The sequence below is a fragment of the Peromyscus californicus genome, unplaced genomic scaffold, assembly GCF_007827085.1.
Source record: "Peromyscus californicus insignis strain IS unplaced genomic scaffold, ASM782708v3 Scaffold_5__1_contigs__length_169319896, whole genome shotgun sequence".
Classification (NCBI taxonomy): domain Eukaryota; kingdom Metazoa; phylum Chordata; class Mammalia; order Rodentia; family Cricetidae; genus Peromyscus; species Peromyscus californicus.
The window spans coordinates 53,885,095-53,902,309 of NW_026294573.1; the positions used below are offsets into that span (position 1 = coordinate 53,885,095).

The 17,215-nt window shown below is 41.1% G+C and overlaps 1 protein-coding gene across 8 annotated transcripts in view; it reads right to left on the reverse strand.

Moving 5' to 3' along the window:
• Nucleotides 1-17,215, reverse strand: part of Nfia (nuclear factor I A) — a 544,849-nt gene that overhangs the window by 162,789 nt on the left and 364,845 nt on the right. For all 8 annotated transcript variants that reach the window (XM_052718430.1, XM_052718426.1, XM_052718425.1 and 5 more), the window contains one exon: nucleotides 2,743-2,808. In XM_052718430.1, the coding sequence (XP_052574390.1) occupies nucleotides 2,743-2,808 (66 nt within the window). The remainder of the gene's footprint in view (nucleotides 1-2,742; nucleotides 2,809-17,215) is intronic.

Below are 17,215 nucleotides of genomic sequence, written 5' to 3' on the forward strand. Positions count from 1 at the left end.
CAGAGGCAGTTTTAACCATTAGATTATATCAATTTTGAGTTTCAGAAATGTTGGTATTTTATTTCTGGGCTCCACATAATTCCTTAAAAATTTTCCATCTACGGCTCTAATTGGACAAAGATTTGTGTTTTCTCACAGTTGAGTCCTAAGAAAATAGGAGTAAAGAAAGCAAAATTCTACAGAACACAGCAGACTGGATGCAGAGGGTAAAGACAGCTGCATGCACTTTAGGTAGGGTTGCATGGCCTAGATGGCTGTAGATGAAGCAGCATGTTACCATTTGTCTGTTCACTCTCCATAGTTTACACAGGAAATACCATTTGCTTCCCATTACCTTTCTCAAGAGCGATGAGAAAAAGATTGTTTTCCCCTTGTGTGCGTGCGTGTATATTTATATGGAAAGAACAATGCGTTCCCCACTTCATTTGAAGAACAGATTTTGTCACGCCATCACACAGCAAGATTCCAAAATTTCTTAGAGCTTAACTGATACACCTAGGAGAGTTTCACCTTTCAAAGCGAAACCAGATACCCTTCAGAAACTCATGTTCATGCTCATAGGCTGGGGCAATAAAGGAGGACATATGTCAATCAAGGCAACACAGAGAACAGGCTACCTAGTGCATCTGAAGACCTTGCCCTAAAGTCTTTGTGATTCTGTGTCTTTAACGAAGAAAATATGATATTTTTCTTCCAGTGACGTCATCTGAGGCCGACAAAGGGCAGATTGAGGGAAGGGGTGGGCTGACCTTTTCCAGTAGAAAGGTCTAAGACACAACAGCTTCTTCTTTAACAAAAACACACTGAAGCTGGAAACGTGGGCAACTTGTTACTTCATCTCTTAGATATAAGCACTTCTTTTCTTTGAACTCACACTCATGACTCCTTGAGGTAGCACCAAGTCAGCCTGGTTAAAAGTGAACTTGGCTTGTCTCACCATGCCTTTGGCCGAAACAGTGGGCTGCGTCATGGGATGATTTTTGGCCGGGAAATACACAACATCGGTATTGCAGGCAGCTCCAGAGAGGTATGCCAGGCCTCTCCCACTCGGTTTATATTTGCATGTGAACAGCTTGCCGGCCATTTTATGAAGACAGATGAATCGCAGACCTGCTGGAGGGGTATCCAGACCTACATATGTGAGCTACACACCCCACAGCTTACCAGTTTTTAAGATAAAAATAAAGTATCTCTGGACACATCTTCAGGCAGATGAGTACAAATATATTTTATGAAAAATGGGACTTTAAAGGCATCACCAGCCAGGCCAAAAAGAAAGAAACAAGTCTATAAATATTGCTGTATAGATGGCCAACGAAAGGCAAAATGCAGCTGTTTGACACTAAGAAACTACTCTTCAGAGCTCTCCCCTGTTTTTCCTTAATTGCCTCTTCATCAAAAAACAAAAAAAAAAAATAAACAAAAAGACAAAAAAACCTCTGATGAAAATTTCACCAAATACCAGAATGAGAATAAGGATCACTGGTTCACATTTAATGTCACAGTGGAGAATTGTAACAGAGAGTTTCCAGGGCTAACAAAATAGAAAGTGTTCTGAACAATTAGTGATAGGATTTCTAACATGGTAAGGTGAGTCCTCCAGCACACCATACCAAAAATAGTTCAGTTTACCTATCCTTTCCAGATAGTCAACTGGAGATCAAAATGGGAAAAACGAAGAGCAGAAGGAGAGAAGGAGGAAGCAGAGGGAAACTCTCATTCGTGAAGCAGGAGATGAAAAGCAAAGAATGACAGCATTATATGGGCAAGGAAAATGGAAGAAAAGTCCTGAACCATTATTAACATTTTAATTTATTTAATATAAAATCACTGAAAAAGACTGTGGTAAGCATGTTAAGTGTATTACCTTACATAATTTTCATTAGGGTAATAGTATCTTATTTTAGATAAATAAATGAATACCCTGAGAGGTTAATTAACTGTTTTAATATTACATAGGTTGGTCTTATACTTGAGGACTTAAAAAGATATCTATATATTGACCTATGATAGAGACTGCTAGTTTACATCTCCAGTTTTATTAAATGAGTGGTTTTGTTCAATCTAATATTCCAATCTATGACTATGTTTCTCATCCTTGCAGTGTGGATCACAAATTTTGAACATTTCACAAGATAATTATTATATGTAAAGTGTGTTTTCCATCTGGGAAAGGTCTCTGTAACAGTAACTTCACCTAGAATCTGAGATGTGGCTCCGTGGTGGAGGACCTGCCTAGCACGCAGGGGCTCTGGGTTCAATCCCCAGTACTGCAAGCAGGGAAAGAGAGGAGAGTGGGTGAGAAGACTGCTCTGTTTACACAACTGAGGCATTTCTTGTTCTCTTGCTATTTTATTTCAGACAAGTGAAAGGGGAAAAATCTTTCAAAGATGTGGTGCTTTGTTTAAGGCCATTTGCAGAGGGATAAAATCTAAACTGTCTTGAAGACTGCTTGTTCTCCCCATGATCTTAATGAACATCTTTGGACATCTCCCACTTTGAAGAAAACTCTTCTAAAATGACACCCAGAAGTCCATAGTGCTTCTTTCACACTGTCCAAGAATGCGCCTTGGTGAATCTGGGCCTCCTCTCACATATCCAGAGAATTAAATGTCCTAGTGAGGACCCTTGTAGAAAAGGATTGGGGTGGGGGATAAGGCTCCTAGGATGCTCATAGGGCAGCCTTGGCTGCTGGCTCCTGTGGACTCTGGTACAGCAGCCAGAGTCCCATGCTAAACTTACCATTTTCTGGCTGGTCCTTAATGTCAGCGTCACTTGGCTGGCTGGGACTTTCAGATTGACTTGAATCTGAAAAACATAAAAAATACAGCCAAAATTACAGGATCTGTGAGAGAAAGTGGATCAGAGGTGCCAGACTTTCTCAAAAGGTTCAGTCTCTAAACCAAGAATGAGAACGTCAGAAAAATGACAGGATGAATGAAAAGGCAGGAGAAGGAATGTGGGAGGGGGCAGGTGCATGAGCCTTGAGCACAAATGCTCAGTTTTGTTTATGCCTCCCGTAGTTTCCTCTGTGCTAGCTCAGTCACGGAAGCTCTTGAGGACCATTCTCCAATGGGAAGGTGGTTCGAAACCCATTTCCTCATTACTTATAACCTGACGACTGATAAGAGCTTCATCCTCCATTACACATGTCTGAAGCTTGATTCTGATCATAATAAAGGACTATTTTGAAGCTGGTATAGAAAAACCCAGATAGCAGCACGGACTGTAGGCCTCATGCCACTCAAGTTCCAAAGTTCTAATGTTCTAGTGCATGTGCTAGAAGTAACCAGTATCCAGACATGGCTTTCTGAGGCTCAAGCTTCCCCACAGGACAAATGTTTTCCTGTTGATATAGGCATCTGGGAACCCCAAAAGGGTTTGTTAGTAAAAGCAGAATCTGGTAAACCTTTACAGAATTGAATTGATTTCTTTAAAAAAAAAACATTAATTTTTGAACTTTAAAAATATTTCCACTAAGTTAATATCTAAGTAGGATAGCTTAAAACAACACTTACTTTCAGAAGGAGATAAAATGAACTTTCAAAAGTATTTCACAGAATTAGAAGCAAGTGTAGTTATATGTTTGGGAGAAAAGAGGAAAATTGAGGTACATATCTCAAAGAGAATAAACCATTTTCAGACATTTAGGCCAACAGACACTAATAATTACTTGAAATAAAAATATTAAAAGCTCTATACCTGTGGAAAGAGTGGATCCTAACTTTACCTTGATGTCACAGGTTTACAATCAGTTATCTTTAATCCGACTGCATTTCAGCAAGAAGCCAAAACACAATCAAGAGTTACAGCATGTAACCATGACCAAACCGAAAGTGTCACGACATTGGGACCTAGCTATAGCATCCCTTCTCTTTTTTGGAGAGTCTGCACAAAGAAGTGGTACTCCCAGAGACCTTTCACCTAGAAATGCTAAGCTGCGATGTTAAAAGACTCCTCACTTTCAGACAATAAGTTTCTCAATCATAAGGGCGTACTAGAAGGGCTATGTCTACTTTAGAATTTTCAGACAATATTAACCTTGTAAACACAACAAAAAATTCTGTTGGGTCAAAAATAAAAAAAAAAGAAGTGATAAAAAGGCTGATTTTTAAAAAATTAAATCTAGCATAAGAACTTTATATCCTAACAATTGCTGTTTGTCATTTGTTACAATAGACAAAACCAGAAATCGTAATGGATTTGAAATTCTAATGACAGAAACTAGTATTAAAATAGACAATCTAAAATATAGCCAATTACTATATTTCTTTTCTAAGAAATTTCTTTTCTAAAATCCTATAATTTTTTATTAAGAATTAAAAGTTGAACATTTTAAACTAAGTGTGTTTAAAAAGAGTCATACCATTGTTATTTTTATTCTAGAAAAACCTTAAACCATTAATTACATAAAACCAAAGCAAAATATCTAAATTTATTTTAGGGAAATACCTTTTGATCATACACAAAACAGCTAAAATTTTACCAAACACAACATTTTCTTTAAAACCATACAAATATAATTCTCCTCTTGATAGCTTCGCTAAAATTGTACTTGTAGGTGTGACATCTTTCTAACTAATGCTTCTCCATAAACCAATGGAAAACATCTTTTCTGTCAATTTAGATACACAAAAGACAACGGGATTAAACTATCTATTCACTTACGTTAAACAAAATAGGGATAATGAGCCCCCAACATTTTTTAACCTTATAGTAAATATCTTTATGTTCACTTTTTGTTTTTTTTTTTTTTTTTTTTTTGTTTTTGGTTTTTCGAGACAGGGTTTCTCTGTGCAGCTTTGCGCCTTTCCTGGGACTCACTTGGTAGTCCAGGCTGGCCTCGAACTCACAAAGATCCGCCTGGCTCTGCCTCCCGAGTGCTGGGATTAAAGGCGTGCGCCACCACCGCCCGGCTCACTTTTTGTTTTAAACATTTGTTCCCTCACCCTACCTTTAGAGAAACAGTAAACAGGAGCAATACGAGCTGAATAAGAGGTATGTTCGAAGCTAGTTTAAAATTCCCAGCCACAGAAGAGCAAGCAGAGGAGCGTCAAAGAACTGAGCGGCAGGGAAAAGCTCAGGATCGGTCTACACGGGTCCCACACCGCCCTGAACACTGAGACACAAACACTGGAAGAGGCATCTAGCCAAAATGGGATCTGAGCATGAATTCCCAGTTTTATTCAAAACCCGGAGAATGTTACCACCCAAGGCCGTCAGGCTAAAATATTCCATCCCAGGAAGGCTCAAGCAGAGCCAAGGCTCCACATGAAAACCCGAGTGCCCTAAATCTTTTGATAATTATTCTCTACCCATCCTGGTGCTGTTCCATGAGGGGAAACACTGCCCCTTTCTCGAATGGAAAAGGTCACGGATGCTGCTAAGTAAGGAGCCAACCAGATGACAGGAATTACAAATTAATTTCTTTTTTTTTTTTTTGGTTTTTCGAGACAGGGTTTCTCTGTAGTTTTGCGCCTTTTCTGGAACTCGCTTTGGAGACTGGGCTGGCCTCGAACTCACAGAGATCCGCCTGCCTCTGCCTCCCGAGTGCTGGGATTAAAGGCGTGAGCCACCACCGCCCGGCTACAAATTAATTTCTAACCACACACAACCGATGCAAGTCAAAGTCCTCCTAAGCATTTGCATTGAAATACTATCAAAATTAATACTTATTTTACTTTTTTCTTTTATATACTTTTTAGAGAATTGGGAGAAGACTTCATGTCCTTCTGTTTGGGTCAATTATTGTGTGGTTGTTTGATTTCTGACTACCTGAAATAATTAGAACCCCCCAAAACAAATTGACTTGCACAAAGTGGGATAGCTCTCTTACATAGGAAGTTCCCCAATCACCATGCACCGGAGTGGTGACTTTCTTTAATGGTTCCCAGTTTAAGAGCCAACACATCTGTATTTTACAATGAATATTACTTACATTTTACAAAGAATACTACTTAAAGTGTATCTAAATGATGGGGTTGGAATGCTGTGGTTGGAAAATAAGAGTTAACCATTTCTCCCCCATAGCTAGGCATTTGTTTGCTGTTTACTTAACAAACCTCAAACATCAATCTAACCTTGAAAAGGGATATTTCCTTTGGTTTTACACAATTTATGACCATACATTTAAGACTAAAATAGACAGGGTTTGCCTATTGAAAGCTCGGCGAAGACCTCTTAAGTGAACTGGTAGCCATCTCTCGATGCATTTTTATGGCGTCCACAGCTATATTGCTGCAGTACTCAAAGATAGTCCATTGTCAATATAATCACTAGAGAAAGGATAAAACAAATCCTAATGTCGACATATTGGTCTCTGCTTCTATAACTTGTACAAGAAGGACAGAACCTTGTCCTGAATTTCTAACTTATATACATATTCGATCCCTACAACCTTAAGTCTGTTCCCTTCCAAGATGCACTCCTTCAGCAGAATGCAAGAATGATAAAACATGTGAATGTGGTAAAAGTGATGAGGGGAAAATATAGGTGTCACGTCCCTATATTTTATATTAATTAAGCTTCTTGCAAAGATGGCATATTGCCAATCTTCCCTGTCCTTGACCTAGAATTAATCCCTTCCCCTCTGATCTGTCTTTCACTGTGCACACCTCTCTCTCGGTACAGCTGATGGAAGCTGTGTAGTGGTGATTCAGACTCCTGCGGAGTCACTTCCTCTTCTCTCTAGGCCCTTTGACAGGCTGTCTGGCCCAGTCACAGAGCTCAGTAACTACTCAAGATACAAACTCCCAATTCTTGTTTCTGCTGTGTACCCCACTTGCTGGTAAGGGAAGGTGAGGCATATCCCTCTGACATGGGGTTATCCGGAAACTGCATAATGGAAACAGGCTGTAGACAAGTACCTTGGTGACCTGCTAGCACAGGCTGAGCTGAGGACACTGTCCAACACTCAGAAGGCCCTGAGTGTACACAGGCTCAACTGACCACTGGCAGGAACATTTCACATACTCAGAAGGACAAAGGGGAGGGAAGCCATGTGTTGTTCTCCAACGGCCACAGAGTGCCTTGCAGGCCTTAAGATGGCTACCGAGAACTGAGTAGAGCAGAGCAGGCACATGGCAGTGTCCACGCCTCCCCTTGCTAAATGTACAGCAGAGTTCCCACTCGGCCAGTGAAACAGTCACACAAGTCTACGAACCATGAAAGCACAAATTTTGGTCTCTAGAAAAACATTTCAGTCTAAGTTTCAGGCTATCAACACGCACAGTGATTTGACTAAAGCTGAGCCTGCAAAGCCTTTGCTAGAATTCGATGTCTAGTTCTTAATCTCCCAAACTGAAAGACAGTAAGAAGAAACTTAGAAGGCATCCAGACATGGAAAAAAAAAAATGAGCCAGTTCAGTGAAAGAAGGTGAAAGTTTTGTCCCAAAGAGTCAGAGTTCTCTATCATCTAACTGAAAGAGACTCAAAGATCGGAATGGATACTATCCTGAAAATAAGTGAAGAGTTGGGGGAATTCCCAGGGTGAAAGAAAGGAGATGAGTGTTTGCTCTGACTATAATCAATGGTGGCTTTCCATAATTGTAGCCAATAACAACTTGCAAACTTCAGGTAAGTTTCTGTCTTTATGGTTTGAGAGGGTGAGTACTCTATCGCAGAGCCAGGTTAAATATGTTATCTTCTATACCTGCGTAGTTAGAATAGAAACAACTCTGTCCCTGACTGATAGCACAAGGTTAAGAATTACTGTGCTTTGATCGGATGTCACACATTTACAGTAAGAGTCTCTAGAAGATGCCATTTATGACAGTCACAATTTGCTTATTGGTCTCTTGCTGCTACTAAAGGAATTCTTGTTGTAAAACTACATTTAGAAATACTCTCTGTGTTTTTCTATAGGATCAAGATGTTAAGGGCTGAACTAAGAAGAGATATTTGTGGAAGCTTATGTGAGAATGGAAAGTGTCACTGCATGGGTCGTGCAGAGACACACTCATGGCTTAGAGGTAAGCACTGAAGAATGCCACACAATCAGCTAAACAGAACGCTATCCATCATGGTCTGGTGAAGGAGAAACAATTTTGTAAAATTATCACTAAGTCTGAACTACAGAAAATACAAAAACATGACTAACACGCCTAGAGAATGTACAGAATCCTTTCTGCACAACAAATAACTAAACCAATATTTCAGGTCAATTCATGTACACAACCGTGACTCACCTAATGAAAAATTAACATGCAATGACCTAGTTCTTAAAACAGATAAATGGTAGGGTAAATCATGTCATGTATGTTTTCTTAAGTATTAGAATGGAAATGCTTCGTGGTTCTTTGAATAGGAAGTATTATCTTTATGTTAAGATAAAAAATTTGATCTCTGTAATTTTTCCTAGTGGGCTAGAACTATGTGTTTGTGTGCTAACCGAAGTGATTACATAATGGGGAGATGAGGTGGGGAAGAGCTAGCTCCAGAAGGGCCTGGCTAGTCTGCACATGTTGTATTCGATGGAGAGCAAAGGCTGTGTTTATGCAGCAACTACTTGGAAGGGGTCCACCGGACCACCCCGGGGCTGCCAGCTGCTCTGGAGATCCACTCTTGAGCCACACCCGTGACTGGCATTTTCAAAGACTACATAAGACTGCTGTGTAATCTGGGTTATTTTTCTTCCTCAAAACTTTTTCTTTTTATACTAGTTTTCTGAATACGAAGTTTGTGAAATAGTAACTTTACAGGAATTAGACTTCAGGCATTAATGCTGGTATTCGAAGCCCATCTGTTTAGCCAGGATTGTGTATGATGATGTGACTGTTTAGGGTGAGTAGTGAGTAACTATCTCATCACCTCCTCTCAATGTGTTAAATTCTATGTGCCTGAGGAGCCTGTGGAATGATGCAGTTTTAACAAGCTGAGAACAAATTAAACGGAGTAACTATTGTGAACCGACAGCTAGGGTGAGTCATTTCTTAGCTTTCAAAGCCATGAATTCATTCACTCTAGAAGCAATAACAACACGACTCACTCACTAAGTGTCAGTCTTCATAACAGGTGGGTTTCAAGGAATTGTTTCCTGTGATGTTGTAAGCGAAGCCAGAGATAGGAAGCTAGTGATCAGAAAAGATAGAAGTAATTTCTCACATTTCCCATGATGAGGATGTATTCCTAAAAAAATCACTAAAATACTTATTCTATTTTTCCCATGAGAGGAACACAGGGACATGCAATGGTGACCTGTGATTTAATTCAGAATTACCGTTACTGAGTCAACCTGACCACCTACCTACTCGTAGGTAGACAGAAGTCTATGTAAAAAATGTTACCATAAAACTATCTCAAATCAGAATTGTTATCAACTCCCTCTGTAACTAATTCTATAGCAGGTCCCTAAAGCTGTCTCTGTGCTTGAAAACAATGACAACCGTCACCTACACTATCTGAGGCAGAAAGGGTTCCCATGCACATTTATGTCATAAAAGTAAACCCATCTAGGGAGAGCAATGCACAACCAAGTTAAAAGCTTATGTGCTATTATTCATACATGTGGTGTTTGTGAATTATTTTAGGATCAAAGAACCCTCTGCAGAGGGCATGCTAGTCAAGTTCAGGAGAGGACAAGTGCTCGCATTTGTATTTCACTATTGAAGAGAGTGTTACATGTTTTTTTTTTAAGGGAGTATCTTTTAAAAAATCTCAGCTATATAATTTCCTCTATCTCAATTTCTTCATCTATAAAATGGGTACACTATTAATCATTTAACTTTACAGGACTGTTGCATGGATTAAGTAATACAGCACACAGACACCTTTTTTTTTTTGATATTTATAGATCACAAGTAGCAACATGTTTCTGCCATCCAGGTCTTCTCATCCAAGCAACTTTTTCACATAAAAAGTCAACCCCAACCTACACACGATGCGGTTCTGGTATAAGAGCATCACAAACCTGGTTCTAAAGAAAGTGTTCCTAACTCCCATCTCGGGGAAGGGGGTGGATTATCTTCACTGATGGAAGTGTCAGGCTCACCTTGCTGTTGTTTACTCCAGACAGACTCTAGTGTGTAAAGTCTGTTTATCAGGCAACGCTTTCTCTGAGCCTGGAAGTAGTCTCTGTAGTAGCTGTAGAAGTCTGTGTAACAAAATGCATGCAAATGACATCCTATGAGCCTCCACAGCAAACTGTACCAAGAGAGGGAAATCTTGGTTACCTTACCAGCAAGAAGCTACCTCAAAAGTCAAGAGCTCTGAGCTAGACCATGCTACTGAGTTTCAGGGACTCAAGAATGCATTCCCAGCCTGTTGCCTTTTCTTCTGAGTAGACCTGGTGCGTTAATTCTGTCTGACAGTAAGGTCTGGATTTCAATGGTGTCCATCATCTGACGGGATAATCCATCAGTGGCAAAATTGTAACTCTGCATTGTAAGACTGCCTACCAATGGAGGCCACCATAAAACCTTGAAAACTTACAAAACAAAACAAAACAACAACAGCTTCAACTATTTGCCAATCTTTGAAAAAGCAAAAGCAGAAAACCTGTTTCACATTCGCTGGATTCCCTGATGGTGAGACAGACTCCTGACATGACGGTGAACCCGAGCTCCAAAGCAAACTGAGGAACTAACAACACCCAGTCTGATTTTCAAAAACACAGAGCTGTTCAAACAAAATAATAGAAACTATTCCTTCTGTACTCCTATGGCTTATATTGGAATCTTTTTTTCCTTTTACTTCTAACAAGGTCATTCTTTAAAACAGTCTATAAGAAGAGGTATCTTCCTTTGCTCTTTTACTTTTTTTTCCCTCTGCTTTTTAAGAGTTAGAACTCTCTGCGAAGGAACTGGACTGGTAGACAAAATAAATACGTCAGGACCCTACTTGTTTGTATTCTCCTCAGTGGCAACGTATGCATCAGCAGCTAAAAACAAAGCAACTTTTTAGCTGCTCAGAAAATGCAGAGGCTTCCCAAAGCAGGGAGGGGAGGGAGGGGCGGCGGCGAGGAGAGTGGGGGTGGAGCGTTCAGAAAAGTCTGACAGTCCATTCAATATCGGGATGATGGCTATAATGCACCCAGGTCCCCTCGCTGATTAAATATGCATTGGCACAGTTTTGATCGATGCGAGTCATGGATCAGATGGCATACCTGCAAACTCCGGAGCTCAGAGCTCCCAGGAAGAGGGAAAATACAGTCTTGTCTCCTTATCTTTGTTTTCAAAGGCTCTCAATTTCTGCGCTTAGATATCTAATTTAATTCTCTCACCCCTCAGCAAACTGGATTAGGGAAGTCAATACTGCCTTTGTGCATCGGCAGGAACACACAGCTTTCCTCTTATTCAATTTAGCTATGACCTTTAGACAAAGATAATGACAACTGTCTAAAAGTCCAGTTAAGGTTGGAAGAAGAGGGTCCTGCCCCCAGGGTAGGGCTTCCTAGGAATTTGGGGGGGGGGGACCAGATAGCAGGGGTTACTGGGACATTTTCTCTCCTAACAAGGAATAATGAAGGAAGGGGTTATGGAGAAGTCACCAACAGAGGCAAGCAGAAAGCATGGCAGGCAGGGAGGAGACACCTAATCTCAAGTCACTGTGGCCCCTTTGACACATCCAGATCAGAAAATAAGTCTGCGACAAGCCGTGAGTGAGAAGGGAGCAGCAGTGATTTGTCTGGAAAGCACAGGCACTTAATGAGAAGGCTGCTGAGTCTGCAGTTGGGGGAAAAAAATCACAAAGGTTCCATCTCCCTAGATGTAGGAGTTCGCATACTGCTGAGAGATGGAACCAGAGATTGAGGCAAGCCAAAGATTCTGCAGGGTTGCCATGCTCACACCACTGCTTCTAGCTGAAAAAGAAATGGGAAGGGACCATGTTCCTGAAATGACACTGGCTCCTTTTCTTTTGTCTTTGCGTTTGGTCATTTCATCCACCCATCTGTGAATTCAGCACCTACTACACAGCTTCCACTTTCTATACCATGGAACAGACAATGAGGAAAAGTAAAACACCAACCCCAAAGCTCCGAGTCAGTCAGGACAGCGAGAGCAAAACAAATGCTGTAACGTTTCACAATGGAATCCTGTCTCCTGATGCTCAAGGCAGAGAAGCAGCCGTGCACTTTTACAGTTGTGTTTATTTCTTTACTGATGCGGCACTCTGTGCAACTAAAGATACCTTAGTAATCTTATTTACAGGCGTCTGGATCCTGACCATTAGGTAATGGCTGAGGCGATCATTTCTAGTGAAACAGGGAGAGGGTATTACAGGTGAAATGCTATGTGATCGCTGCAAAATTGGCATGGCTGTAAATGTAAACTATTAAAATAATTTTAAAACAGGAACTGTGTGTGGCAGTAACAACTTCATGGGTGGAAGAGGTGAAGAATTATTCATAATCAGACCTGGGTCCTCCCTTTCACAGAAATGGCAAATTTAGCAGAGGGTTTTGTGCAAGAAAACTTGCGTTCCAGCCCCTTCCTGGCATCTCTTCTAGCTGTGTGGGATTGGGAAGCCTTTCGCCTCCCTTCACTCATCCTAACACGTAACTCTGAAGACCATGAAGGTTGGATTGTGTGACTTAACGTGCCTTGTTGGTTATGGGAAGTGACCAGGTTCTAACTGTACACTGCATGGAGCCAATTTTCAAAGTGTATCACTTTGGCTGTTTCCATGTGATTTCTTTTCTGTGGCAGATAGCGCAATGCTAGGACACACAGGGACTGATGCTCTGTTGAAACAGAACTGAGTTTAGAAAGTGAAAGAATATTGCTTTCTGGGCTACGAAATACAACTGGGCCTAGCCTGGAAGATGACGATGCCATAGATGCTTTGGGGTAGACTGTCTGGTGTGGACAGGACTGCATTCCTGCAAGGCCCGTGCTTTGTTTGTGTGTTGAGGGACAGCCAACTGGGGCTCAGAGGGCTACTTTATGGTCCTCAAATCAACCATTTTCCCCCTTAGACATGTAAATTCTCACCTTTCAAGCTGGAAAAGCTAGCAACAAGGGAGGTCACCTGCCCTCAGAAAGTTTTCTCGGCTCTCAGGTTCTACTCCTGAAGCAGATCCTTAGCAGCTACATTGCTAGTTTGGCTGCAGTCAAGGCAGGGCAGCCCATCTCACCGAAAGGGCTCCGAGGTACCTGCTCACTGTTGCTCATGGTAAGTACAATTAGAAATAACACATGTGCAATTCTTCTTGTAAGTCACAGACCATCTCTTCTTACATTATCAATGACCACAAATAGCTCACTAAGAGTTGCAAGTGTTTATCTTCAGTAACTTGGCCAACCCCGACCACTCAAGCCTAACAACAATGCTTTCTCTTTATATCTTGACCCATTATGTCATCCAGAAAACCAAAACCAAAACAAACAAACAAAACCCATTGTGTTTTAAAAGCTCCTGAATAAAGAACTGAGTCAAGTTGTAAGCCTAGAATTTAGGACAACACTACTTTCTAAAAAACAGGGTTAATTTATTTTATTTGTATGAGTTTTGCATATATGTATGTATATGCACCAAGTTCATGCCTGGTACCTGTGGAAGTCAGAAGAGGTTGTTGAATCCCTTGTGAGCCACCATGTGGGTGCTGGGAACTGAACTCAGGTCCTTTGCAATAGCAGCATGTGCTCTTAACCCTGAAGCCATCTTTCTATCCCCAACAATATTATTATTTTAAATGGTGTGAAAAATGGAACACAGGGCCATATGCATGCCAGATAATCAGTATACCATTAGGCTATACCCCTAATCCTGTTAAAAGTATTTCAGAAATACTTTCTCTAACACACATCTGCAAAATAATGTGATCTCAATTTCTACATTAACAGTCAGTTTTCTCCTTGTCTTTGGGTCATAGAATCAAAATGTTCAATATATAGCTATTCATTTGATTAACCCAAAATGTCCCTTCAGCAGACTCCCCAGTATTAACACAGTAGAGTTAAGGTGGAATATAAGTCTTTCAAATTTCACTCATCTTCAAGTGAAAATAGTCATATTTTGAGCCTCTATGTCCTTATGATAAATGATGCAAATGATTTAAGTGAATCATTCCACTTTTTGGAGTTTCCATTTGGAGTCTATCATGGCTTTCCCCCACCCCCTGATATATGCAGTGCTAAGTTATTTAAAATTAATTGCAGTACAATATTTTAAAGTTTCTTCACATAGTGTTAATCTCAAGTGCTTTGGATGTTTGAACTACACTTGGAAGACATCAAGTTCTGCGTAACTTTCTAGCAAGGAGCAGCTGAACATCCTAAGAAGATTAGCCAGTAGCCCTCCACAAACTTTCATCCAGCACCAAAGCTGCACAGGATTATAAAATTTCAAAAATGTGTGAGTTGGTGCAAAGTAGAAAACTGCAAACACCCCACATAACAAGGAAAAACAAACCTAGATAATGAAAACACATGAGTTCACCTAATTAGCTCTGAAATTCGGAAAGGCTTTCCAAACTCCACCACTAATCACAGGGGCCATGCACACAGTCTTCATCTCTATCTCCATTTCATTCTAACCGTCCTGCAGGATTTCACTGTAGGACAGTCTCCATGTTTCTCCTCTCTTACTCTATCTAGGTAGAAGTAAAAGCATTCCCCTTCCAGTAACTCAGAATGGAAGAGTATCTTGCTCAGTAAAACCCTGAATTTAAATTGTCTTCCAAACAATGCATGATAAGAGTTTGTGTAGGATTAGCCATGTGAAGTTTCCTGGGATCTACGTCTTTAAAAGCTGCATTTTAAAATATTATTATCTAGACTTATTTTAGTGAGAAGTAATGTTTACTAGGTGGTCTCTTCTTAATTATTTCCATATCGCATCAAATAACGTACATTCTAGTTCAGTCTTCAAAAGTCAGCATGGATCCCATCAGCCATTCTTGGAGGAAGAGCTTCTTCACTGTGGGCAGCTGCAGTGGGTCAGTTCCTACCCTGGGAGACTCTCCTTAATTCCCAGCAGCCGAGGGACTATCAGAACCCACCCGTTCGGATCGTTCCTTATGAAATGGCCACTGGATCTCTAAGTGCCCACCTCTGTCTGATGTCCCTCATGAAGTTTCTTTCAGTTTGAAGGCTTTCTAACATTGCTAGTGGAAGGAAGGGGAGACAGAAATTTCTATAAACCAGAAAGGGCTTATTTGTTTATTTTGCATTCAACAAAAATCTCTCGTCTCTAGTTTTTCATGTATTTCACTTGTGGTAAAAGTGAACGTGCAGGAAAAACAAAAACACTCAAGCAGAGGCTACTGCATTGGTGGTGTGTGAAACAAGGGCAGGCAATTCTACCTGCCATCCCATCCCCATTTTCACATAGCCCCTCCCATACCTACTGGGCTCCACGATCAATTCTTTTTAATTAAAAAAAAAGTTACATGCATGTGTGTGTTGTTATTCATGTCTATAACACACACATGTATTATAGTGATGTCATGATGTGATGTAGCCAAGGAGAACCTTGTCAGAGCTGGGGTTACAGTGTTTAGATTTTCAGCCTCCAATCCTGTGTACAGGCATGTAGAGGCTGGGGGTTCATAGGAGTGTCTTCCCCCATCACTTATCGATGCAAGGTGTCTGGCTGAACCAAGAGCTCACATATTTAGCTAGTCTAACTAGTCAGCTTGCTCTGGGATGCCCTCCCTGTCTCTGCCTCTTCCTAAGTGCCAGGATTGGAGGCAGGTATCTACCCTGCCAGGCAGTTACAAAGCTGCTGGGGATCTGAACTCTAGTCCTCACACATGTGCTGAGTCATCTCACCCATCCCTCTGGGAGCACTTCTCTCTTTTTAAAAAATTGTGTGTGTGTGTGTGCGTGCGTGCGCGTGCGCGTGCGTGTGTGTGTGTGTGTGTGTGTGTGTGTGTGTGTGTGTGTGTGTGTGTGTGTTGGGAGCTCCACAGAATGTGCTTTATAAAGGCCAAAGAACAACCATTGACTGGCTCCCTCCTTCCACCACTTCATGGGGCTTGGACTCAAACTCAGGTCATGGGGCTTGAGCAGCAGGCACCTTTCCCCCAGGAGCCCCTGGTGATTCTTGACTCTGGCAGCATCAGCACCAGGACAGTAAGACAGTGTGTGACATATCCTTTTTCAATTCTGTCTTGTATTATTTGGGGATTAGAAAAAAATAAGACAAAAGCCTATTGTAAATGGTTTTCTTTGTTGTTGTTGTTTTGTTTTGTAGGAACAAAGCACAGGCATCTGTTGACCAGGTGACAGAAACAACAGCCCTAAAGGAGATAGAAAGTTTAAGCGCGGCCAACACGGGAGGAGCTAGAAATGAAAATCTGTTTCTCCAAGAATGAAGGTGACCCGATGCCCCCATCCCATCTGTGAGTGACCAGGCAAGTGAGGATAAACTGAAGGAACCATCGTTCCCCAGTCTGTCATGGGGATCATGGGAAGAAGGCCTGGAAGCCTTTCTTGTCTTCTCTTTGACTGACCAGGCAGGCATCACCTCTCAAAACAGCACACTGTCCCACAGGAGACTTCCTATGTTAACAGCAGCTATGATTCCCACATGGCATGTCCCCAAAGGATTCATGTGTCTGCCGGAAGTTCACTCCCCACTGCAGCAGTATTGGGAGACACTTGAACCTCTGACAGTGAGACCTAGAGGACAGCAGCTATGCCACTGAGATAATGGGAAGATGACACAGTTCCTGTGAGCCCGTGGTTAAGGCCGACTTCTCCCTAGTCTTTCTGCCTTGCCACTTGATACCTTCATCTTGGGCAAACCTGCTATGATGTCACGAGGGGAGGAAGCCAATGAGACCCTTGCTAGAGTAGGGCCATCGTGTTTAGGTTTTCAGCCTCCAAACTCAAAAATAAATCTGTTTTTGTAAGTTATCCAGCCTCTAGGGTTTTGTTATAGTATCAGAAAATGGGTTAAAATAGTATTTTGTGGACAATTTTTTTTCTTACTTTTACTTAAATAATTTAAAATCAGATTGGTTTTTATATTTTAGTTTTATACATTTAGTGATCCCTGTTTCTTGTTTAAGTGAGAGTCTTATAGTCTCAGTCAAAAAGTGCTAAGTCCTTATCACACAACACAAAGCTACTTCACGCCACATCATTGTAAGCATTTGGGCTTGCAACTGTTCTTAAAAGCAGCGCACACTGTGTTATTATTAATGCCACCACTCTGTTGATGGTGTAGTGATATGCTTAAGGTGTCCCAGAACAGTTTAAAAAGAAAATTTTAAATTAACAGAGAGTAATGTCTCACTAGCAGATACAGAAGTAAACTATCCGCACTGCAA